At 40.7% G+C, this 24476-nt stretch overlaps 1 protein-coding gene across 4 annotated transcripts; it reads right to left on the bottom strand.

Moving 5' to 3' along the window:
* Positions 1-460: 460 nt before the first annotated feature.
* pld2 (phospholipase D2) lies at positions 461-24430 on the bottom strand. Of its 4 annotated transcripts, none has more exons than XM_085469965.1 (25): positions 24247-24430; positions 19762-19922; positions 19547-19674; positions 18711-18725; positions 17857-17999; positions 17618-17711; positions 17447-17512; positions 16533-16591; positions 16192-16437; positions 15944-16087; positions 15775-15858; positions 15553-15631; positions 15316-15426; positions 15022-15198; positions 14779-14935; positions 14535-14653; positions 13996-14109; positions 10945-11049; positions 10507-10595; positions 9497-9610; positions 8935-8981; positions 8620-8754; positions 3593-3746; positions 3248-3365; positions 461-3133 (listed from the first exon to the last, which is right to left on the bottom strand). In XM_085469965.1, the coding sequence occupies exons 2-25, from the start codon at positions 19892-19894 to the stop codon at positions 2909-2911; spliced, it is 2856 nt and encodes a 951-aa protein (XP_085326091.1). In that variant the 5' UTR covers positions 19895-19922; positions 24247-24430; the 3' UTR covers positions 461-2908. The 4 variants fall into 4 exon arrangements, with proteins under 4 accessions (XP_085326091.1, XP_085326093.1, XP_085326090.1 ...); XM_085469967.1 differs by lacking the exon at positions 24247-24430 and adding an exon at positions 23914-24224; XM_085469964.1 differs by lacking the exon at positions 24247-24430 and adding an exon at positions 23073-23228.
* Positions 24431-24476: the final 46 nt, after the last annotated feature.

Genomic DNA, 24476 nt, shown 5'->3' with positions numbered 1-24476 from the left:
TCTCCTCGTCTTGGTTTTATGTGTGCGTCATCCAGCAGATTGGAGATTGTTATAGTCAGTTTTCCATTAGAGCAAGCTCACCTTTATAGTGCTTGTCAATACTGCATGAATCAGTTCCAAAGCTTTTCCAGATAAGCACCTGACTGTTATTAAAAGAAGAAGAAAAAAAACAGACTGTATGGCAATAACCTGAACAATGCATTAGTCATTTAGTGAACATTAAGCTTTCATGCCACGAATACCAGTTTCCTGTGTAAAGCACATGCTCTCTCTTAGAGTAACTATTTGCTTAAAGGATATCCAGCTAACAAAGGATATTGCTTCCATGGTGACAAAAGTAGTTTAGATATAAACAATTAACATTTCCCCTTTTCTGTTTCTCTTGCCATGTGATAGACACGTCTAGACAGTCATTTTAGTTGCGTTAAGATTTTATACAGAATAGAAATGCATGCTGATACACATTTGAAAGTTTTATTTTTTAAATATATTAAATCCAGTTTGAATGCAGTCTTTTCTTTTTAAAAAGAAAGCACTAATGTTTACAAAAGTAATACAAGAGAAGGCTGAAAAAAGTAAATTTTTCAAACAGAGTAGATATTCGGATATAAAAAACAAGTTCATGTTAAAAAAAACAGAATAAAATACAAGTTGCTCATAATTGCACTAACAAGACTAAGAATATTGGTCATTGCTCTCTACCCCTGAGTGTTAGTAACCCTATACATTAGTAATTATAAGGTAATGACATTGATCTACAGAGACAAGGTTTCACACAGTGACTCTCAGGAATGAATACAAACACATTTCAATGAGTAAGAAATTCATAAAAGTGGTTTGGGAATGCTGATTATTGGTCTATTAAAAATAAAATTCATGAGAGAAACCGTATAAGGTCACTTTTCGGTATATTACAGGCATTTCTGCAGAACTTAAAAGGAACACCAGTTAAGACAACCACTTTGGGCTGCAAGAAAGAGGGTAGAAAATATATATATGGAAGGGCTTATAGTGTCTTTTAATATCTTACATAGGTAAGCATCCATATTTCTAAACACAGATGCTTTAACTGAACAACAATCCTGTGAGACACTTCATGTAGACTTGGTCGCATGGGGCACCTGTCCCATTCACAGACAGCTTTGCAATGGAACCGCCAAGGTAATGTTTTTCACTCATAGGTGTGTGTCAGAAGCTCATACAACAGTCTGGATTATTCACTTAACTGTGATTTACTGTCATTGCATTGTTCTGGGTCATCTTTTATCTGGTCTCTTTAAAAGAAACATGTGCAAAGGCTCAACCCCCTTCCAGAACACACACACACACACACACACACACACACACACACACACACAGTAGTCATAACACTAGCACAAGGCTAGGAATATAAAACAGAGTCCCATTTACAAGTTTTACAGACTGGCCTTTATCCTCTTCTGCTGTTTGTTGCTGTAAAAAACTTGTGATGAAAGTGCATGTAATAAAACCTGGCCTAGTGCTTCAGATATTGAAAAATGAGTTACAGTTTTGCCCGAATGCACAATCTACAGTTGCAGAAAAATGTACATTCCCCCTCGCTTTGATTTTCCATCAACCCTTAGAATCCAATTCCTGTTTTTCTAAGGCACATACTGTACCTTACCCGCTGTATTATTACATGATATCTCAGTCAATGCAATGACACAAAAGAGGTAAAGGTTTCCTGTCTATTTTCACCAGCAATGCTACAAATGTATCCAGTAGAAGACATTTAAAGACTTCCCAACAGCAGTCACGGCTTGGTCACAGCTCAAGGGAATGACATTTCAAAAAAACAGCCCCGTGATGCCCCAAAATGGCAATCAGTGAGAACGTGAAAACGACATCACGTCACAACTCAAGTCAGCGTTATGGCTAAAAATAGTGGACCTAAACAAACGGCTATGTCTGTGAGCAAATGTAACATACGGTACACATGAAAGATGCTGGACCCAACATAAAAATAGCTGAGATATTCAGTGGTCTCAAGTGGGCAGTGGAATGTTCTGTTCTGGACTGTCGACAGTATGGTGGGAAAAATTCACTAAGGTGTCATGGAGACTTAAAAAAATGCAACAGTTAGCAGGAAATCAACCTAACACCCTTTAATTATCTTGTTCTGCTTTTCTTTCCGCTCTCACAGTTTCCCCACCTGATCATATATCCAGAAATGGTCAGCAGCCCTAGCAGAATATTAGCTTCCTTTTTCCCAGTGCACCATCCTGATTTAGTAAGTTGTACCTCTTATCAGCACTCTCCCTATTCTGCCCTATCCAGTCTTTATTTCAGCTACAATCCAGTCATCTCTTTATATCCGTCACCATAACAACCACAAATGTTCTGACAGATTTTCTGGCACTGCAGTGAGAGGTGAAGCCTCAGAGGGAGAGAGTGAGAGAAAAGAGACAGAGAGAGAGAGTCACCCACCCACCCAAAAATCGTGCACCAATAAATGTACACTATGTTCCCAGATCATGTGAGATGCTTGATTTCTAATACAACCTTGCAATCCTCTCCTGACTCATACATTCATTTATCTGTGCTCTGCACCGCCGCCAGACATGCAGATCAGATCACACTGAAGCTATTATAAAGCAGACATCACAAACAAATTGGTCAGCACAACCTAATATAGACAGGACATTGTAAAATTTGCATGTCAGTAGCTAACATCAGTCACATTAGCCCATTGTCAATCAAAAAGACAAAGTAATCATAAGTGGATCATTAATAAATTTGATAAGGGTAACACCTCTCTCCGCCTCTCACCATTCAAGTGCTGGTGCTGTAACTCCTTCTGTTTACTGTGCTGACAACAGGAAAGATGGTTGCAGTACAGCAGCAGTTGCATTGTCATGTAGTGGTCTGAACATGGCTGAGCTGCTGCTTATGTCCACAGCCCTACAGGAGCCATGCCTTCTTTAGTGTTCCGTGGAGGCAGCAAGTTTTCCTTACACAGGAACTTTAAGGGGAAATGGACCAGCACTCCTCGGATGGCCTTTAGTTCCTCTTTGGCCTGCTCGGGGTCTGTGTCACAGAGGCGAGCCACATTTAAATAGTCCCTCAGGGCTTGCATGCTATGGACACTGTTGCAGGGCAGGCACTTGAACACCTGTGATACAGTAGGGCCACAGAGCCAAGAAGAACAAAGAGCGGTGAGAGAAGTGAAAATACATATTGATACAATTAGATATATATATAAAAAGGTTTTTGGGTCAATTCACACCTTGTCATAAATGTTAACATTCGTTTTAGCAGTGTCATTCCAAACCAAGAAGAAGAACTCATCACTGATTGGATCGTCAATATTTATACTGGGGTCTGAAGCAGCTCCAACAAGAACCCTGGTATAGCAAAGAAAAGGCCAAAAATATTCAAATAACAGAAAAAAATATGGTTAAGTAATGACAAAACTGCACAGGTTTCCCATGCAGGATCAAATATTTTTGCTTGTCTGTGTGTAAAAAGAAGCCCATATACTTAGAGGTCTCACTCTCACATTTGTATCTTGTAGCAAAACTACATTAGACTATAAGTTGCTAATAAGTCATCAAGAGGCTTTTGCCCTGACCTGAAGCACTCTTTGCGTAGAGCAAGTGTCAGTGGTCCTGCCTGGTATTCCTCCCCTCCCATGATGGATGGGACCCTCTCTTCATCTTCCACAAATACTGCCAACTCACTGTCTCGGGAGCCCAGCATGCTACGGTCATTAATGTTGGCTGATCCTGGAGCAAAAACGGACAGTACAAGCATTTACAGTGTGTCCATTCAGAAGCATGATTCATGTAAAAAAATTAATTAATTAATTAATAATAATAAAATATATATATATATATATATATATATATATATATATATATATATATATATATAAAAAACACCCAGCACGCCCCTGCGGGCGGTTTATCCTTCAAGCTCGGGTCCTCTACCAGAGGCCTGGGAGCTTGAGGGTCCTGCGCAGTATCTTAGCTGTTCCCAGGACTGCGCTCTTCTGGACAGAGATCTCCGATGTTATTCCCGGGATCTGCTGGAGCCACTCGCCTAGCTTGGGAGTCACCGCACCTAGTGCTCCGATTACCACGGGGACCACCGTTACCTTCACCCTCCACATCCTCTCGAGCTCTTCTCTGAGCCCTTGGTATTTCTCCAGCTTCTCGTGTTCCTTCTTCCTGATATTGCTGTCATTCGGAACCGCTACATCGATCACTACGGCCGTCTTCTTCTGTTTGTCTACCACCACTATGTCCGGTTGGTTAGCCACCACCATTTTGTCCATCTGTATCTGGAAGTCCCACAGGATCTTAGCTCGGTCATTCTCCACCACCCTTGGGGGCATCTCCCATTTTGACCTCGGGACTTCTAGGTTATACTCGGCACAGATGTTCCTGTACACTATGCCGGCCACTTGGTTATGGCGTTCCATGTATGCCTTGCCTGCTAGCATCTTGCACCCTGCTGTTATGTGCTGGATTGTCTCTGGGGCATCTTTACACAGCCTGCACCTGGGGTCTTGCCTGGTGTGATAGACCCCAGCCTCTATGGATCTTGTACTCAGAGCTTGTTCTTGTGCTGCCATGATTAGTGCCTCTGTGCTGTCTTTCAGTCCAGCTTTGTCCAGCCACTGGTAGGATTTCTGGATATCAGCCACCACCTCTATCTGCCGGTGGTACATACCGTGCAGGGGCCTGTCCTTCCATGATGGTTCCTCGTCTCCCTCCTCTTTCTTGGGTTTCTGCTGCCTGAGGTATTCACTGAGCACTCGGTCAGTTGGGGCCATCTTCCCAATGTATTCATGGATGTTCCTTGTCTCATCCTGGACTGTGGTGCTGACACTCACCAGTCCCCGGCCCCCTTCCTTCCGCTTAGCGTACAGCCTCAGGGTGCTGGACTTGGGGTGAAACCCTCCATGCATGGTCAGGAGCTTTCTTGTCTTTATGTCAGTGGCTTCTATCTCCTCCTTTGGCCAGCCTATTACCCCAGCAGGGTACCTGATCACGGGCAGGGCGTATGTGTTGATGGCCCGGATCTTGTTCTTACCATTCAGCTGACTCCTCAGGACTTGCCTGACCCTCTGCAGGTACTTGGTGGTTGCAGCCTTTCTAGCGGCCTCTTCATGGTTCCCATTTGCCTGCGGGATCCCCAGGTACTTGTAACTGTCCTCTATGTCTGCAATGTTGCCTTCTGGTAGTTCAATCCCCTCAGTTCTGACTACCTTCCCTCTCTTTGTTACCATCCGACTACACTTCTCCAGTCCGAACGACATTCCAATGTCATTGCTGTATAGCCTGGTAGTGTGGATCAGTGAATCGATGTCTCGTTCACTCTTGGCATACAGCTTGATGTCATCCATGTACAGGAGGTGGCTGACAACTGCTCCGTTCCATAGTCGGTATCCATAGCCAGTCTTGTTAATGATCTCACTGAGGGGGTTCAGGCCTATGCAGAACAGCAGTGGGGACAGAGCATCTCCTTGGTAGATCCCGCACTTGATGGTAACTTGTGCTATGGGCTTGGAGTTGGCCTCTAGTGTTGTACGCCACATCCCCATTGAGTTCCTGATGAAGGCTCTTAGGGTCCCATTGATCTTGTACAATTCTAGGCATTCCAGTATCCAGCTGTGGGGCATTGAGTCATAGGCCTTCTTGTAATCAATCCAGGCAGTGCACAGGTTGGTCAGTCTGGTCTTGCAGTCTCGGCTGATTGTTCTGTCTACCAGTAGCTGGTGTTTTGCACCTCTGGTATTCTTGCCAATTCCTTTCTGTGTCCCGCTCATGTATTGACCCATGTGCCTGTTCATCTTAGCCGATATGATGCCTGACAGGAGCTTCCATGTAGTACTGAGGCAGGTTATTGGTCGGTAGTTGGAGGGGACCGGTCCCTTCTTGGGGTCCTTGGGGATCAGGACCGTCCGGCCTTCAGTTAGCCATTCCGGGTGTCTCTCGTTAACTAGCAGCTGGTTCATTTGTGCTGCCAGACGCTCGTGGAGTGCAGTCAGCTTCTTCAGCCAGTAGGCGTGAACCATGTCGGGCCCTGGTGCTGTCCAACTCTTCATACTGGAGACCCTTTCTTGGATATCTGCCACTGTGATGGTTACTGGACCCTGTTCAGGGAGGTCGCTGTGGTCTGCCCTCAGATCCACTAGCCACTGAGCATTGCCGTTATGGGTTGCATCCTTCTCCCATATGCTCTTCCAGTATTGCTCCGTCTCCAGCCTTGGTGGTGCTGTTCTCTTATTGTTCCCTTGCCACTGAGAGTACACCTTTGCTGGTTCTGTGGAGAACAGCTGGTTTATTCTCCTGCCTTCTATCTCTCTGGTGTACCTCCTCAAGCGGCTGGCCAAGGCTGTGAGTCTTTGCTTGGCAGTTTCCAAGGCCTCAGGTATGGACAGCTTGCTGTATTTCTTAGGCACCTTATTTGTCGCACCTTTCTGCAACTCTGTTAGTTGGCTAACCTCCTTCCGTGCTACTTTGATCTTGCCCTCTAGCCTCCTTCTCCATGGAGGGTACTGCCCCTTGTGGCTGTTCAACTTGTAGCCAAGCATCTCACTGATCACTGCTGCCGTATTGTAGATCAGCTTGTTAGTGTCGGTAATCGTGGTTGTAGGTATTGCCCGTAGTGCTGCATTAACATCATCTAGCAGACCTTCTGAGGGTACTTCACGTAATCTTGGTAACCGGCTACGGGGGATCCAGGTTTCAAGCTTGGCCATGATCCTATTTTTCAGGTCAGTTCCTCTCGCACTCAACGATCCTTCTCCTATCGCACTTGGGGCTATGTACCCAATCTCGGGTGGGGGTGATGATATCTCCCCCCTGACCTGGCGTCCTGACTCCTCCTTGCCGTAGCATTTGTGTTGTACCTCGTCAATCTCTAGCTGTGAGAGCAGTCCCTTCTTTCGAATGTTGGAACACTGAGCTACTAGTTGTTTCGCCGTCATTGTGGATGTTGGGTATCGAAGAATCCATAGGTCCCTCATCCTATTCATGTAGCCCCTTCCGCCGGGGTTACTTGCGTAGTAGCATTCCAACAATAAATATATATATATATATATATATATATATATATGTTTTAGCCTTATTTAAAATGAGTGCTGCTTTTTTTTTCTCTAGTTCTGCTTTATCTAATAGGTCCATGGACTGTTTAGAACATTTTGTTTATCTTTCTTCATGTATTAAGTGCAAAAGAAAAAAATACATAGAACCTATAGCCGACAACCTATAAGGTGTACAGAATATAGTGAGAAATCTCCAATGCATTCACGTCTATTTACTCTGGAGGAGGCTGTAAAATTTTGGAAATGGAGTTCAATATGTCAGCATGAGTCTCTAAAGCTCAAATCTGTCTAATGACAGAGATTCGGAGGTGATTTGTTGACAACATCCTGATTTTTTTTTTTTTACATTTTTTGCCGCTGTTAGCCTCTGTTAGTGAAACTTTCTTTGAAGTGGTTCTAACATTTTTGACCTAGGATATTTTCATACAGTGTGAAAATGTATTCAGACTCTTTATCAGAGTGATCTTTAGGACACTCTAGTCTAACATTAGCTAGCACAATGTTAGCATAACCAGCTGTTGTTGCCATTTAGTTGGCTAATTATCAGCTCTCCAGATATTGGAGGATCACATGTCTGATCTGCTGACAGTAAGTAACTGCAGCAGTATCGACATTAAATACGATTGTTTAAGCGTGTTTTTTTGTTAGAGCACTGACTTCAGTTCAGGAGATAAAACAAACGCATGACCCTTCATACCTTCTTGAGTCTAAAGGTGCAGACATAAATTACATTTGTCTCCACACCTATGAGTTCACTTCTCCTCCACCTTTGGCGTACTGTGTATGTAGCTGTCTCTACCCACATACATAAAACATGATTAAGCGGGACGGCGATGTTCATCTGAATCACTGTATTCAAGAGGGTGGGGTAACATGGTTAACTTCCATCGATTAGTGCCCGCTTCTATGTATTTTTAATGGATTACGTTTATGAGAATGCATCAGTTTGTTGGAAAACGTACTTACACACTAATCAATATTTATAAGTATGTTGTTGAGTATAATATTCTGTTTTTCTGTTCAACAAACTCAAAAAACAACTTCACTGTACCTTTAAGAATTCAGATAAATCTTTTTAAAAGGTAATACAAAGCTAACTGTCATCAATAGCTAGTGGGTTCCAGAGCACGTTTAAGCAAATGCAATCCCTCTGTTCCTCCCACAAAGACTTGCATGTGAATCTGCATATTCATATGGAGTAAGCCTAAAATCTTAAAGAGTGTAAGGCTAAACAATGAAAGAAAGAAAGAAAAAAGAATTCAAAAGTCATTGCACTCATCCATTTTTTAAGTCGTCCTATTTTTTTTTATCTTTTTATATATAAATGACTGTATTCGTTCATATCCGTATTCTACAGTTATAGGTGCTACTAAACTACATATAAAATGTATCGATTCAGTTTTATTGTTACACTGAAAGCCAAAAACACATTAAAAAAAATCATATCAGCTGCAGGCAGCATTATGTCATCATCATTTTGTCATGAACCTCTGTGATGACTCAAGGTCAGAATTATAATCCTTGAATGCCCAGCGGTGACTCACCAATGATATAGCAGCGGTCATCAGCAATGAGGGTCTTGCTGTGAACATAGATGAGCTCTGTGACAGGTGACTCGGAGAGCTGGGCATGCGTCCTCAATCCGCACAGTGTGATGTAGTCTGTCCACTGATCCTTCACTGCAGGCCAGAGCAGAATCACATTATTTACATGAGATGATGTGAAGTGAAGACCAGTAGAGTCAATTTAAAGGAACAACTCAAGGGGAAGGAAAGATGCATGTTAGCCAGGCAGCAAAGGCTGATGTCAGGCTGATTTCCGAGGTCTAACAAAGCAGGTAAGTGACAAAAAAAACTTACATTCGCTTAGTCTTGACAGGATGGAGAACTCCCCTCGGCACATGGTCCTAGGATGACAGAATAAAACCTTACATTAAGAAAGCCAGCCAGCATAAGGGGAAATAATTTAGGAATCTCACAAAAAAAAAACCCAAAAATATCTAGAGCATATACAGAGAGTACACTTCTGGGCATAACATCAAAGGCAGATTTGGAAATGTGATGGATGATAGTGAAACCATAACATGGCCATGCTGCATTCTGGCAATAACAACATGCTGACAAAGCTGATTAAGCAACATCACTCAATGTAATATGTAATATGACTCAATATGCTCTATTCCAGTTGGACCAGTTGATTGATAGAAACCTTACATGCATGGTAGCTACCCCAACTTCCATTACCAGTTTTATTGACATGTCTTATGCATTTTCTATCAGTGACATTTCTGCTCAATCAGAAATATGTCTTTAAACCAGACGAAGCTGAGAAGTCTTGTTTTTACTGTGGCTTTCATAAGTTGTAGTGCTTGCTGATGTGTGGGCTGAGTGCAGAGTGCTAATGGGCGGAAAAGGCTCTCACCTGTAAGTGAAGTGCAGAATAGCTTGAATGGCATTTCCACCTCCTGTACTGATGTCTCCTTCAAATCCAGGAAGCAGAGGCACCACCACATACACCCTGTACTTCTTCTTTTCTCTGAAAAAACACAACATCAACACTGTACATTGTACTCTGCAGATAAAAGATGAGGTCTAATGTATATTTCTATTTGGTTTTGTTATTTCTTTGAACTAAACATTTTGTTTCAAATGTGTACCCCCAGTTTACCAGCTCAGTGATATTTGCATTTGTTCTTACATGTCTTGTCTTAACTTCTTTCACAAACTGCTGTTTTAAAGCCACAGCTTTTCTAAACATTTCAATGCAACATGGAAAAAAAACACAAGATAAATCTGATGGCATGCAAGGACCTGAGCGAGTTTCTGCTGAATTACAAAGTATGGAGCTAAATCATGGTCAAAAGTTTTACTCATTTCAAAAAGGTGATTTGAAGTTGAAATTCTTTTTGATATAAAAATAATTTGAATAAATAATTTGTTTTCATGGAAATGACTTTTTTTTGTAGTTTCATTTTTTTCAGCTTCAAATTTTATTTTCTGTTACAAATTAATTTGTTTTTTCAGTTTCGGGCCTTTTCCCCCGCTTTTTTTCCATTTGTCAAACTTTTGACCCTGATTTTGTGTTGTGGGCATGTGTCAAGTGGGCGAGGCATGGGCAGGGCATACACTAATGATTGACAGCTGCTGTCACACATCGTCACAAGTTAAAAATGAGCATCTTAGCTGAAGATGGCCACTGCTCCTTCATGGGATGCTGCTGGCCAACAAGTAAGAAACACTTGTAACCGTTGTATGTGTGTCTGAGCTGATAGAATTCAGCTACTTCTGCTTCTTAAATTGCCCAGGGACTGCAGATGGAAATTAGCTAGTAGCTAAATTTGGTACAAAACATATTTAATGAATGCATTTTGTACACAGCCCTTCCGAAAGACAATAGACAAATATTAGAAAACCAACACACTCAAATCATACCTGTAGGCACGCAGAATTCGATTCACGATTGCATCACCAATGCCATTATGGACAGTCTTCTGGTCGGAACAGCTGATGAAGAACTGGTTCTAAGGGCAGAGGCAAGGCAGATGGTGGCTCAGTATGAGGTGAGGGCCAAAGCTAGCAGGTAGCTGGCAATGAAGGAAGTGGGCTTTGGATATACTCAGATTCAGGAAAAGTCATTACAGTAGGCATGCTGGTAAACAGATTTGTTTTTTCCAAATCAGAGCCTATTCTTGGGCAACATATTTGCGATTACGGTGACAATTTTGTCCCAATGGGAGCCCTGACTGTATCACTGCTGTCTAAACCATATTAAGGCACAGCGAGCCTTAATATGGTTTAGACAGGATGACACACTGCCTGCTTAAAGATGTACATTTATCTGTAAAGTGCTACAATGTTAATCTTAATTACCTCGATGTAGATGTAGTGTTCACTCTTGTTGATGGTGTCGATGTAGGCGTTATGGATTGAGCTCTCACAGGTTCCAGTTGACCAACGATCAGCAGAGCGCAGCACCTGAGAAAACCCCAAAAATTCAACTTAGCACTGGATATACTTATAAATCATGCATATATTTTATCTCTTTTCAATAGTGTCATTTTACTATTACTGTGGATATTCACCATTGCAATCACACTTACATATCATATTACCATGGACATGTAAATTCGCCCATTTCTATGAATTTTAATAGGATACTTAACAGAAGAAATGGAGCAGATGCACAAAAAGGGAGCGCACCTCTTAAAGTTTGAAGACAGATTGTGTAATCTGAGGCAATGAGCCTGAAACCTGAATAAAGCAGCTACAGAACCTGATAGGAAAGCTACAACATAATGGGGAGCAAGGGTTATGGTTACAGGCCACCATCCACAATAGAAGTATCTGTTACTGGACACTCACTGATTGAGCGGTTTTAACTGCAGCATGTAACACTGGCTAAAAATACTGATTAAATACAGTTCTAACATATTGTCATCTTGTTTTTGAATTATTCTAACAAAACAAGCATCTTCACAAAGTTGCTAACGCACCATCTTTAGCAATATATTATTATTTTATTATTCTGTTAAGGGGATATCTGCTAGTTGTGCTGCTTATGCTGGTGTCTCTCTGGACCATAGATCCTATGAAGCCTGTTGCAAATGAGATACTGCCACTTGTAATCCCACTCTGTCCTTGGCATTGCATTTGTTTTCTCTGGCTTTACTAAACAGGATAAATATGTTGGAAGTAGTTTTGTTCTACAGGCTTTACTTTTGTTCCACCATCTGCCATAGCACAAAAAAAAAAAAAAACCCAGCAAATACTGAATAGCTGCATTTCCAACACTAGAACAGTGTCTCTTTGTTGTAGCACAGAAATACCCATCTGATTTCCTCTGTAAGATCTGACCTGGCAGCACAAAAGAATAAATTCATGTAAAAGTCAGTAGAGGTCTTTCATTCTTGGCTTGTTTACAGCAATTAAGGTCTTAAATAATTATTCAATAAGAATACAGTATACATATGACCAACAGCAACGTTTCATTAATGTGCACTCTACATGTTTTCAATTCTTCTTGCCGTCTTAACAGTGATGTTGAAAGCTCTCTTTACACCATGTCATTATAGCTTGGAGCTGTGTGACACAAAAAGTCTTTCATATGAGCACTGGCAGCTAGAGGCAAAGTCTTTGTGTTTTCCCGTATCCAAGGTTGACCTTCTGTGTAGGAGAACCCAGTTTCTATCAAGCTCTAGTGTGAAGCCTACAGTCCTGTGCAAATGAAAGTACAGACTCTTTTAGTTCTAAGGTTTTACATATCAGACAGAATAAAAAAAAATTATCTGGTTCAAGCTAGCCTGCCCAAATAATCACCGCACCACCACCATGCATGACAGTGAGGTGTGACAGTATGAGGTGTGTGGTCTGATCTGCCGTGTCTGGTTTATGCTAAATCTGTAGAGTCTGCACACTCGGACACTGGAGGGAATTTGCTGGGACATCCACTCCTGGGAAGATTGGGGGCTATCTTTAATATTTTCCACTTGTGAATAATCTTTGTCACTGTACAAACATGGACTTCAGATTGTAAGGAAATGACCTTAAAAACCTTCCCAGATTGATAGGCAGGCAGCAACAACTTGCTTCTCTACTGGAGGTGCTCACACTTACTGATGATTAGTTAATGAAGTGCACTTGATTAGCAGCACCTGGCTGCTACTTACCCTCGTAATTCCTATGGAAGCAGTAAGATTGTACTAAGTTTTTCACACACTGCTTTTCATTTTGGCTTCATTTTTGTTCACTAAGTAATGACAGGGTAATAAGTCATGTTTTGAAGTTCATCTGAGATTGCATTTAAATAACTGTGCAATGATGAGGTTTCTCTTGTTACATAAAACATTAGAAATGAAAGGGGTTACACTTTCTTTTGCACATGACTGAACTGCTGAAACAGAACTGTGGAAAGTTTTACAACCAGCTACAGTTCTGCAGCAAATATGTAAGCAGTGATGAATAAAACTATTATATAATAATATAATAATAAATACTTATATAATGTATCTAGCATGCTAATGTCACATCATATGCACGAAGGCTCACATCTTAACCTGTCAGTGTTTTGACGACAATGTATGAAAGGGCTAAAAAGGTGCTCTTTGGACTGCAGGAAAGATCTGAAAAACCTATGTAAACATAAGCAGAGTCATTAAAGAAGGATTTTAACACTGCCCGTGTAAACAACACATTCCTCTCAAATGGAAAAGTCTAGGCTTTATTAAGTGATTATAATCAATTAAATTTGGATTACAACAAAGTTAAAGGACCACAACAACCAAAGTGGTTCCAGTATGTTTTCCTGCGTGCTATCCTTGGCAATAGATGAGAATATGCTGGGCACTAATGATTGATTGATTTGTTCATGCTTTTGGAAATTATACTCAGCAGCTGTGGGAGGCACAGTGAAAGAGTTAGAGCCACTAACCTGTTTAAGATTACTTGCTCCTTGTATAATTGACAGCATATAAAGAAAATGGTCATGTTGACCAAAATGATATGTTGTTTTACTTTAAAGCCCACAAAATTCACAATTTAATTTGCATAATATGAATTTGCACATCTGTGCTGTTGTCAGCAACCTGGAACACACAACAAGCAAACAGCTCCAGATACAGAGTCCACCAGCATGTTGCTGTTGTTGTGGCTCTGCAAATTACCAGCTGGCTAACGCATCACATTAGCGTTACTACTGGTGATTTAAGCAAATTGGAAAAAAATATAGTTCTCAGAGGGCCATGGAAGTGGGTAGTTACCCACAGGGAATTCCTGGAACTGTTTAATCTTAAAGCACCTAAAACATACCCTGACCACAGTAGCACATATGTGGGCCTATCTGTGAGCAAAAAGACTAGAACTTTAAAAATTTTATATTTACACAGATGTTGACGTCATCTTGAGTCTGTGTGTGAATATACATACCTGCACTTTGGCTTTCTTGGACCCAGGCACAGTGAATGGCAGAGAGTCAGCAGTGGAATGAGACTTGGGGAGTAGGTAAGGGTAGAAGTCGTCTTTGTACTTGATTTTGAAGATCTGAAGAGGACAGAAAAAATGAATCAATTTCAGTTTTGTCACTTTCCTGTTACTCATGTTTCCAAAGCATTGCTTAAAGGTTTTTAAGCAATACTTCTAATGGAAACATGAGGGTTGGGGATGTTTTTGTTTTTTTTAGGACTTACTGTATGAGTCATATTACCACACAGGATACAAGGTCCAAGTCAGTAATACAGGAGTCTGATTATTTTAAGCTCTGTTTTAGTAAAGATCACCTATTTTCAATCCAATGTTTCAGTTTCACAACTTTGGATATTTATAGTATAAATGTTAAACCAACCTGTAGCTTGTACACCTATAGACTCATTTGTAAAGCAAAAGTGATGTTTACAATATACATATAGATATTTAAAGATCAATGTTAAAACTATTGCTGTTTAACACAGCTTTCTTTTGTGTCTGACCTTGGTAAAATTCCAGCGCTGGATGAAGTGGCGGGCTACATCCCTGGCAGCTTTGCCATGAAAAGCTGCAGACAGGTCACGCCACGGCATGCGAGGAACTGTAGTACGATCAATGTTATCTGACAAGATAAAAGAGGGGGGAAAGGAAGCAAAAAAAACCCAAAACAAGTCTTTCATCTCTCTGTTCAGGCATTGTCAGTGTATGTGTGTGCATGAGCTGCTGAAAGAAATTTAGATAGAGTACCTTCAAATGGTCTATCCAGCTGGACCCAGTCTCTCTTGATAAAGTTATTGTAATCTTTGCCAAGCCACAGTTTAGTGTTACCAGTCAAATCATGTGGGTCCTGCTCTCCTTGCTTATCTGGCTCAGATGTTTTAGAGCCACCAGCCATACCATTGCCCTGGATAACAGAGTCATCCATTACAGTCTGTACGGTTCACAGTACATTCTTACATCTACATCGTTCCTCGTTTCGCCTTCAGTTACCCCGTCGGTCGTCTCTGTCAAACCAAGGTCAGTTAGGTGATGCTGGCTGTCATCCCATCTCCCAAAAGCCAGGTCAAGCCCCCCTACAAAGGCTACTGTTTGGTCAATGGCCACCATCTTCTCATGGTGAGCCCACAGAAACACCACAGAAGACACGTGGTCAGGATGCCGCATCACCTGACGGATCAGTGGGTAAAACTGGTGTTAAAATGTGCATTCAGGGCTCTTTTGACAGTTATTTGTGTCCCTCCTCTCCTACTACTCTACAAGACATTGTGCAGAGAAGTGAAAGACCTTGATGTTTGGGTGCATATTCATTAGAGTCCTCTTGCTGTGCTCACTATTGATGCCAAGTGCCATCTCTACCTCTTTGTACAGCAGTACACACACTTTGACTCCCATTTCCTGCAGAAACAGGTTCATTTAAAGTAATGTTATTTAAAAAAAACTCTACAAATTATATACATTTTGAAAAAGAAGAAGAAAAAAAAAACAAGATGGCAACAAAAACAAGACAGAGAGACTCCCTACTGCTTTGCGTTTGAGGATCTCATCGAGCCGCCAGTAGTAGTTAGTTGCTGGTCTCTTTAGGAAGACTTCAGGACTGAGCCTGTGAAAAAAAGCCCAAAAAAAAAAAAAAAAAAAAAACATGCACACACACACAGAATACGTTTCCAGGTTTAACTAAAATATTGAAAAATTATAGTTACATAAAGATTTTGATCAGCAAATCCAGACATTTTTGACACCTACCACCAATCTGTGATGAAAATCTCCTCCTTGGCTTGTTCGAGAGCATCAGCCAGGTCAGCGAAGTAACCACTTCCATTCACATACCTTCAAATAATGAAAGGTAAATTGAGGACAAATCCTAAAAGATTATTGGAATTATTACAAATATGAGCCAGACTACATAACTGACCATTTAGTGAGCGTGTTCTCCCGCGGTGGAGCGAATCCTTCGAAGCGTTGCGTTTTGAGAAAGTCACATGTTTCTGCCAGATGCTTGATTTCAGAATTCCACCATTGACTTTGCCTATAGCCGTTGCACTTGATAATCAAATTCCTGATTAAAAGGATTAAAAGCACAAAGGCAATACGTGCATCACAAACACAGCAAAAACACGCAAAACTCAGTACATATAATACACAAAGACAAAGCTGGCCTACCGATTAAAGTTCTCAAAGCACACTCCATATTTGGTGCCTGTGTCAGCACGACCCACTTTTGTTTTGAACTCTGGATCAAACAGCAGCACAAAGTCGATGCTGCCACTATCTCGTTTCATGTACAACAGGAAAGAGTCTTTCACCACCAGCCAGCGGCGTGACCAGCGGAAGCAGATCTGATGATGGCCTATACAGTTCAGGCCTAGGATTCGGTGACCCCCTGACCTCTTCAAGATATATCCCTCCCTGAGTCAAGATCAGACATATTATGCAATGAACACCTGCCATACCCTTATTCACTCCCAACCCACTAAAATACATGAGCTCAGTGTTTTGCTTACAAGCCCTTGGGTCCAAGATCAGAGACAAAGGAGAGGGGACTGATGGAGAGGAACTCCAGCTGCAAAACAAAATATAACTCAAAATGCAGTCATTTTACTTGAGATTTACTTTGTATGTCGAGATGGTACAATGAAAAGTCTTGAGCCACTTCCCTTTTCTTTGTATTTTGCTAGAAACATTAGAAATAGGTGCAACAATTTATTTAAAAATGTCCAAACATACATGGGAGTACAGTATAAAAATCAAGAAAATCAGGTACTGTACAATTCTAACAAGCTTCAAAGTCAATATTTGGTCATATTTTGTCCAACTCATGACTGAGAGTGTTCCACTGTGGGTTTTTCTATCCACGTATCCTTTGCTGCATTGGCATAAACCTGTTGCCAATTAGAGGCTTTCTAGATGGGTATTGTATGGTGAATCAAAATGTGAAAGAATTTTTCTGGGTTCGTGCCAAGTTTTAGACTAATAGCTTTGTGGGAATCATTTTGTTGTTGCAAAAACATCATTTCATTCTTGTAAGACTATGTTATCTTTTGCATTTTTGGTAGATTCATTTTATGAAAGTGGGTTAAATTATGTGTTTTTATGACAGGCTGCCTGACACAATTTAAAACCGATTCTTTGTTAAGTTGTCTGTTAAGTGTAGACAACACTGGTTCATTCCTTGGGTTAGGTGCATCTTTTGTACTTGAATGATGTACTTGAATGATGAATAGGTATGCGTTAAGTGTCTTAACAAACAAAAAGACATTTCTCTAAAAATAGTCAGGTACTAGGACTGAAAATGTATGAAAAATCAGCCCTTTTTAAAGAATATCTTGAAAAGGTCTGGGTCCTTGGAAGCAAAATATACAGAGGGCTGATTTAAAACTTTTGCAATGTAGTGTATATATTATTCACCCATGCTTACCATGCTGCTATCATTTTTACAGAATGTGTTCTCCAGTAGACAATTCAGGTACTCCTCAAGGTATTTCTGCATTAGAAGAGCACATATTTACAATTTACTTACCAGCTGCTACTTGTAAAATTATGTGATGCTTCAAAATATGTTCAGTGTGTGGAAGACTGATTTATATACCACTTTGCTGGAGGTTCTTCTGGCCCACTCAGTCCCATGTAGGCTGGGCATTTCCTCCGACATATTTCTCAGCTGCTGCCTCTCCTTTGCAAATCTTTGAGGAAAATTTGAATATTCAAAAACATTCTGCGCTTGAGAGAACTGCCATAAAAAAAGCTCAAAACAAACAATTACTCAGATTTCAACTGCATTAAGAGAGAAAGGACAAGTTGCACAGTTAAATCGATCAGCACACCAACCTTCCAATAGGCAGTAAATGAAGCATCATCTTGTGCTTGTAAAGGTCGCGATGCACCTCCTGAAAGTTCTTGTACTTCCTCTTTATAGTCCAGTGGAACTGGCCATGTGTTAGATGCAATGTATACAGGGTCCCAATACTAACCTGGAGGGACATCATTGATATCATACAAAAACACAAGTGTGGTGGTGAAAAAGGGGAACCACCAAATGGCAAAAATTTGAGTGATTTGAATGGAATAGAATTTTTCTTATTAGCTCGTTTTCATAGCAACTGGACTGTGTTTTGCCAGCCACAGCTTTAACGTAGTTCCCAGTAAGAAAGAAAGCCACAATTTGAATAGACAGATGAATTTATCTCTAAATCACTTACTTGGAAGATAAGAGTTAAGACACCCAAAGTCCTTTTTTAATTGCCATTTTGTAAGTGCTGCAGATCAAAGATGAACCAGGAAGTAGCGTAAAGGTTTTTTTTGTTTCATATCCTCCTGAGAACCTATGTCCTCATATGGAGAAATTACATTTAGGCTTTTACGCACGTTCTACTTCATTCTTCTCAATAAAGTGTTTTACACTTTGTAAAAATAAAAAAGAATGACCCCAAAAAGTTGATTCTGTTCATCTGGACAGTGAAGAAGTCACTTTCTCCCACTGAAAATACTTTACTGTGTTGTAAAATAAACCCACTGTTTCCACATGCAGACAGTTTTTATAATCAGCTAATCCCAAATAGCTAAGATTAAAAATGCATTAAAAAAAAAGTTTGGGTTTCCGGAGGATATAAGCAAATCAGGCAAGACATTTAGCATGTGGATTGGATTAAAACACGTAGAAACAAGTTTCTAATTCTACTTACATTCACCGTTCTGGACTGTGGGAGAAAGAAAATCAGAGAATGTGGATACCAGAATATGGAAAGTATATGCAAACTGACTGAGCCATCCAACTAAAACTCAGGAGTTAACTTACAAATAAAGTGACACGAAGATCAGTACTTGTTAAGATACCCATGAACTTCTGCTTTTTAATATAAATGACTATGTAGAAATAAATGTGACTGACTGTTTCATGGTCATATGGTTGGTTTCAGATCACTTAAATATTATCTTTAGGACTCATTCAACAACAGTCATAATAAAATTCACCACAAATGAAATTCTGCTGTTAATCATTTTGAATGCGAAAGAAATTTGATTTAAATGACTTTGAACATGGTTGTAGTCTCTGGTGCCTTGCATCCATGGTTCAGGCTGCTGGTGGTAGTGGTGTAATGGAATGGGGGGGTATTTTCTTGTCACACTTTGAGCCCCGTACTACCAAGTGAGCATCATTTAAGCACCACTGAGCATTGCTGCTGGCCATGTTGATCCCTTTATGGCCAAAGTGACAGCACACTGTAAAACCCTGAAACAGCCTGCTCAGTAGCAATAAAGTTTTCTTTTGTAATTTTATCGCTCCTTTCGCTTCACTATGACTTAACGTCATGGCAAAGTAGTCAAATTTATCCCTGGCATGTCCTGAGTCAAAATCGAAAATGGGATTGTCTGTTGTTACACAGTTGTAAAGAGTTACTTATTAAGCATAAGTGTGTGTGTTTTCACTTTGGGCCCATCAAGAGCTTTCTATAAAGATTCATTAGTATCCCAAAAAGAAAAAAATGTAAAGGGTATTTTTGTAAGTTTATGGAGGTACCCTTGAGCGTGTAGTGTGCTTCTCTGTGTTGTCCAGTCTGCATTTAACAGGAACATCAGGGATGAAATAAGGTATACCCTTATCTTCTATTTCGGAAAGACGATGCACCACGATGAAAGGACGTCCTTCTGCGATTTGAAAAATTGAAGCAATCAAGAAAAATGGTTTTCTGGGAGCTTCTATCTTAAACTAAATTCATTTTCGTCGTTTCTCACCACTGCGCGACATGAGGCCATCTAGCTCGTCTTTAGTCAAATCGTGGCAGTCGTGTGAGAAGCGTCGTCTATTAAGGCTTTGGGCAGCTGCGCTCTCTGCCAACGGCTCGATCACGTCCTCTGGACTGGCCATAGCTCTGTTGCACAAATGATCAAATGCCCTGGTGAGAAGACAAAAGAAAACAGTCCAGAGATCAAAGACATGTGAAACTGTGGCCTTTCTCGTGATATAGATCATAGCAAAATCGGATTTTAAAGCAAGAGTATCTGACTTCAGATTTTCTGTAGGAAAAGTAGTAATAAAGGCAATAATACAGACCTGTAACCACAAACATGTCAGCTTTAAAACAGACAGAGAGATGCAGTTTAAGTGTTTGATGCTTAGCAAAATCCGTCAGTGTGATCATGACCTTGAAGTGAATCTAATGCTCAATAATGATGACATATCATGATTGCTCAACAGGGGGAATTCAAGGACAACCACCATTATCACTTCTGTAAAAACAGACTGCTTTAGATATCACTTGCATGAAAATAGAAAGTAAACTGGAAATGTTTGTCAGCAGCGACCTGCTAGGCAAGTCGTTTATGTCAAAACATATGAGAAGTTTAGGACAAGGTTACTGGTGAAAAAAAGGGTGTGTGAAACCCTTTGTGTTGCATGTTGGTAAATGTAGAATAGCTGAATGTTTCCTGGAAAACGAGGCTTAAGAAAAAAGAGGGAGGGAGCCTGTCTCTGTTAAGGAGAGAGAGTTTGAAACAAGGGTAAGAAAGAAAGAAGCATGATCTGCGTCTGCATTCTTTTTATCAGAAACGTGACTTTCCACTTCCACTACAAGCTACACAGGATCATGTGTAGCAAAAACAGGTTCAGGAAGAATAATAATTGAAGATCCCGTCACAATTACTGTGTCGGGCGTAAACTAGCATCTACTAATAAGGAGACTAAGAGTGAAAACAAAAGGAAATGTGACAGATGAGCTTAATAATCAGCACTTTGTGGCCAAGATTTCTTTCCACTTTTTGCTCATGTAATGAATCAAAAGCACTGCTGTTGAAGAGATCTGCACATTTGCACAGTGTATTCATCCCAAATGTGTCATCTGTACAGCCAGGTTTTTTTAAATATAGATCACCACTGCGTATATGTTGTATTCGTATAAGCTTTTTTGTCTTGACAACAATCTGGTTTAGAATTTAATCCCATTAGGACGGATCTTCCCCACCTTTGCTTCCCAAGAAATCACAAGTGACATTTTAATTGCTGTGGAAAAAAATCTCCGCACTAAGGCCATACTCAATTTCGGCTATTTCAATTTATACTTTTGACTTTTTTTGGTTATTTCCACTTATGGAGCTGGATTTTTTTAAGACACTCACATGTGAGATCTTTGGTGTTTCCACACACTTTTAGGTGTTATACTTTCGTATGAAAGACTTGCTCACACTTGTCCCTAAGCAAGCAAGACGCACAATACAGAGGTAAACATGATAAAAACTAAACCAAAACAGATATTTCTCATTAAGTACCAAACCCAACTAGCTGCTGTTATCTGTTTACATTTTGAAGGACTAAAGTGTTAAGTGTTGACTTAACGTGATTTCCCTGCATTTTGCATGTCTGAGTCAAACTTTACCTACACTGTTTGCTCAGGTTACTTTCACGGTAAATACTACACTATACCCACACTGTGTTTTATAAAACATGAGACTAATCAAATTGGAATGCTGTGACTGGCTGAGAAGTAAGCTATTAGCAAGAGTCCAATGATCGCAATCCTTTAAACACACACGCTATGTGTCAAGAACAATGTGGCTTTGTTTGTGTGTATGTGTGGGGTGCAATGGATGACTTTTATCTCTCAGCAGTACCGACTCTGGAGCAATTACAAATACTATCAAACACACTGATAGCAGTGCTGTGTTGAATTCAAAACATATTTTGTGTTTGTTTGGATAATGAAAAGGCAGGAGGTGAGTTCAAATCCACCATCTAGTTGGAGCCTTTCTGTGTGGAGTTTGTATGTTCTCCATGGGTACTCCAGCTTCATCGCGCAGCCCAAAGGCATGCAGTCACTGCGGTTATGTGTGAATTTCTCTATGAATGGCTGTCTGTCTCTCTGTGTCGGCCCTGTGACAGACTGACTACCTGCACCCTGCCTTTTGCCCTGTGACAGCTGAAATAGGCTCCAGCTTCCAGAAATTGAATGGATAAGTGGAAGAAAATCTATGGATAAAGGGATAAATAAGGAGATTCCTGACTTTGCTGACTCCCAGTGGTTATCTCAAACAATGACACCTGGCAAGGGAAGGGAAATGTTGGGAGACGATCAGCAAAACAATCACACTTCACATAGCAGCTTAATTCCATGCAGTTTTCACTGATGGCCTCAACTAGATAAGGATGGCACACCCTGCAATGATGATGTACAATCTGACATCACAGCTGGGTGCGTGTACAGGTGCAGCAGTGTACCTCTGACAATCCTTCACCTGCAACCTTCCCCCTCCGTTTTTTAAGCTGTTTGCATACCCATCATATTTTCTTTTTCTTTTAAACATCATTCATCAGCTCTTCAGCCTGAACATCAGCTGACCTATTTAAAAAATGGTCTTCCCTTGATTAAGGGGAAGTTGTGCTTTGCATACGTGATTTTTAAAATGAATTTGTATGGGAAATCTACGGACCGACTCTAAAACGTGCAACCAAGTGACAGAAGACAATTGTTAGTCATCAACTTGATGACTGAAACAACAGCGCTGAGTCAACACTTGCTTACCATCAGCATTTTCCCCCAAAACTGTGCTGTGGCTAAGAATAGTCCGCCTGATCACGTTTTTAAAGCGTTAGGGCAAAAAGTCAGTGTTTCAACAAACGTCTTAAAGAAATACAAAGAGAGAACTAAAACAAACATCTGATGGAGTTTTCTTAAGCACACACCCTAATCTACACTAACGAAAATCACTTTTTAATTTTTTCGCCAAAGACAAAGCATCTATAAGCAGCAAAGTCTACTTAAGACTCCAGGCTGGAAAAGCTGAAGGCTAAGTTTTGGCGTCTCCACCCTTTCCCTGTTTCCCTACTACAGCCACAATCCACAAAGAGACTCGGTGTAGTTTTAAAAAAAAAAACTTCCCATATAAAGACATCTGTTGGAAACAAAACATAGATTTAAGCGCGGCACTAATAGGATCGCCGTATTCCTTATCTCTACCTGCGAGTTTGCAGCTGGACAATCCGCACTCGTCAGTACTGCGACAACACAGCGGGTGGAAATAGAAGTCCGACATAGGCCTGAAAAAATACTTACTGTCAGCTAAGTTCGAGCCACGGATCGGCTCACGGCGGCTCCACACTCAGGGCGAAGAGCTTAAAGAGTCATTCAAAGTAACAAAAATGTTTCATTGTAGCCCAACCGGAGTATCAGAGAAGAGTTCATCAGTGTTAACCGTGGGTGATGCACGCTTTAGTCCCACCCACATTATTACTGGCTGTCCGATGGGACAGCGTGAGGGAAAAGATAACGTGGAAATGGTTTCTGCTGCTTTGCCACTGTTATTAGGTAAATCATACTATGTCCCTTTTTATTCTTATATGGAAAAGAGCCCGGTGATGTTCGGAATTTTGACACAAAACAAACAATGACTTCCTCCCCCTCCGGTACCTGCGGCTGTGTACATAGCAGGCGCATTCATGGACTTAGTTCACGTTACTGACGTGTGGACTGCCACAATTATCAAACACGAACACAAGTCCCGATTTCATACTTGTCAGGAAACATATATGCAGGAATTCAGATACACGAGAAGGGAGTAGGCGGCACGTATGCCATTTTCATGAGAATCACGTAAGGTATCAGGAGACTTCCGATTATATATTTTATTTTATCCGACGAGATACCAAAATTTACATCTAAAACGCGTTTTTAGGACAAACCAACAATGTGTTTTGTACAGTTTTATTTAGAATAAAAAACTGTACAAACTTTAACGTTGAAGTGGGACACCGGAAGTACATGTTACGTGAGCATCAACTAAAATCAACCAGATTTAACTTTCATTCTAGTTTTATCTGTATTCCTATTTTCGAAGATAAACCGTGCATTGTTAGATTAAACGAACAGAGGTATGGCATTTTCATATTGCTAGTACCTAAAAAAAGAGTTGATGACTCACGCCCATGCAAAGTGAGCGAAATCTGGAGAGTTGTTTGCATCTTAACCATAAACCAGCTTCCTCAGCCACAGCCCCGCCTGACAGGTTGGAGAAATAATTGAAATGACTAAAAAGACTTTCCGGACTGGTTTTCGAAACAGGTACAGGTTTTAGATGACAGCACACATGCCTTGCCTGTAGCTGAAGTTGCACACGCTGAGAGAAAACAGTAACAATGTAACAGCTGAACTTTAGACTTGCTGTATCTAAAGCAAACATACTTCTAGGACTTGATATTAAAAACACAGGCGTGAAAGGTTTGGTTTTTACCTTTTGAGTTTGATTTTTTCTTTTCTTTTTTTACAATCTTGGTTTAAACAGTGATGTGACAGGTTGATGTTTTCGGGAAAATCAAAGACAACTCCAAAAACTGGTGTGAGGTGGCGCTATTAACAAAGTATCCCTAGTGCAACTTTCCACCACATGGAGGCGTTCAACCACAAGTCTGACTGGATTTTTAAACAGCAGTCTATCAGTCACACAACAGTCAAACCTTTCTA

Source organism: Copadichromis virginalis, linkage group LG10, assembly GCF_057382275.1.
Source record: "Copadichromis virginalis isolate Kocher_CV1m ecotype Utaka linkage group LG10, C_Virginalis_male_GT1.1, whole genome shotgun sequence".
In the NCBI taxonomy this organism is placed as follows: domain Eukaryota; kingdom Metazoa; phylum Chordata; class Actinopteri; order Cichliformes; family Cichlidae; genus Copadichromis; species Copadichromis virginalis.
The sequence above is the reverse complement of the archived record's forward strand: the minus strand, read 5'-3'. Positions and strand labels throughout refer to the sequence as shown.

Bases quoted from the DNA above. Each gene is read 5' to 3' on its own strand.
- pld2 (XM_085469965.1), bottom strand. From the start codon at position 19,894: ATGGCCAGTCCAGAGGACGTGATCGAGCCGTTGGCAGAGAGCGCAGCT. The intron at 15,632-15,774 runs GTAGGTGTCAAA...TTTTTTTCACAG, and splicing joins ATTTTCATCACAGATTGGTG to GCTCAGTCCTGAAGTCTTCC. The intron at 14,936-15,021 runs GTAACTGAAGGC...TCTGTTATCCAG, and splicing joins TGACAGAGACGACCGACGGG to GGCAATGGTATGGCTGGTGG.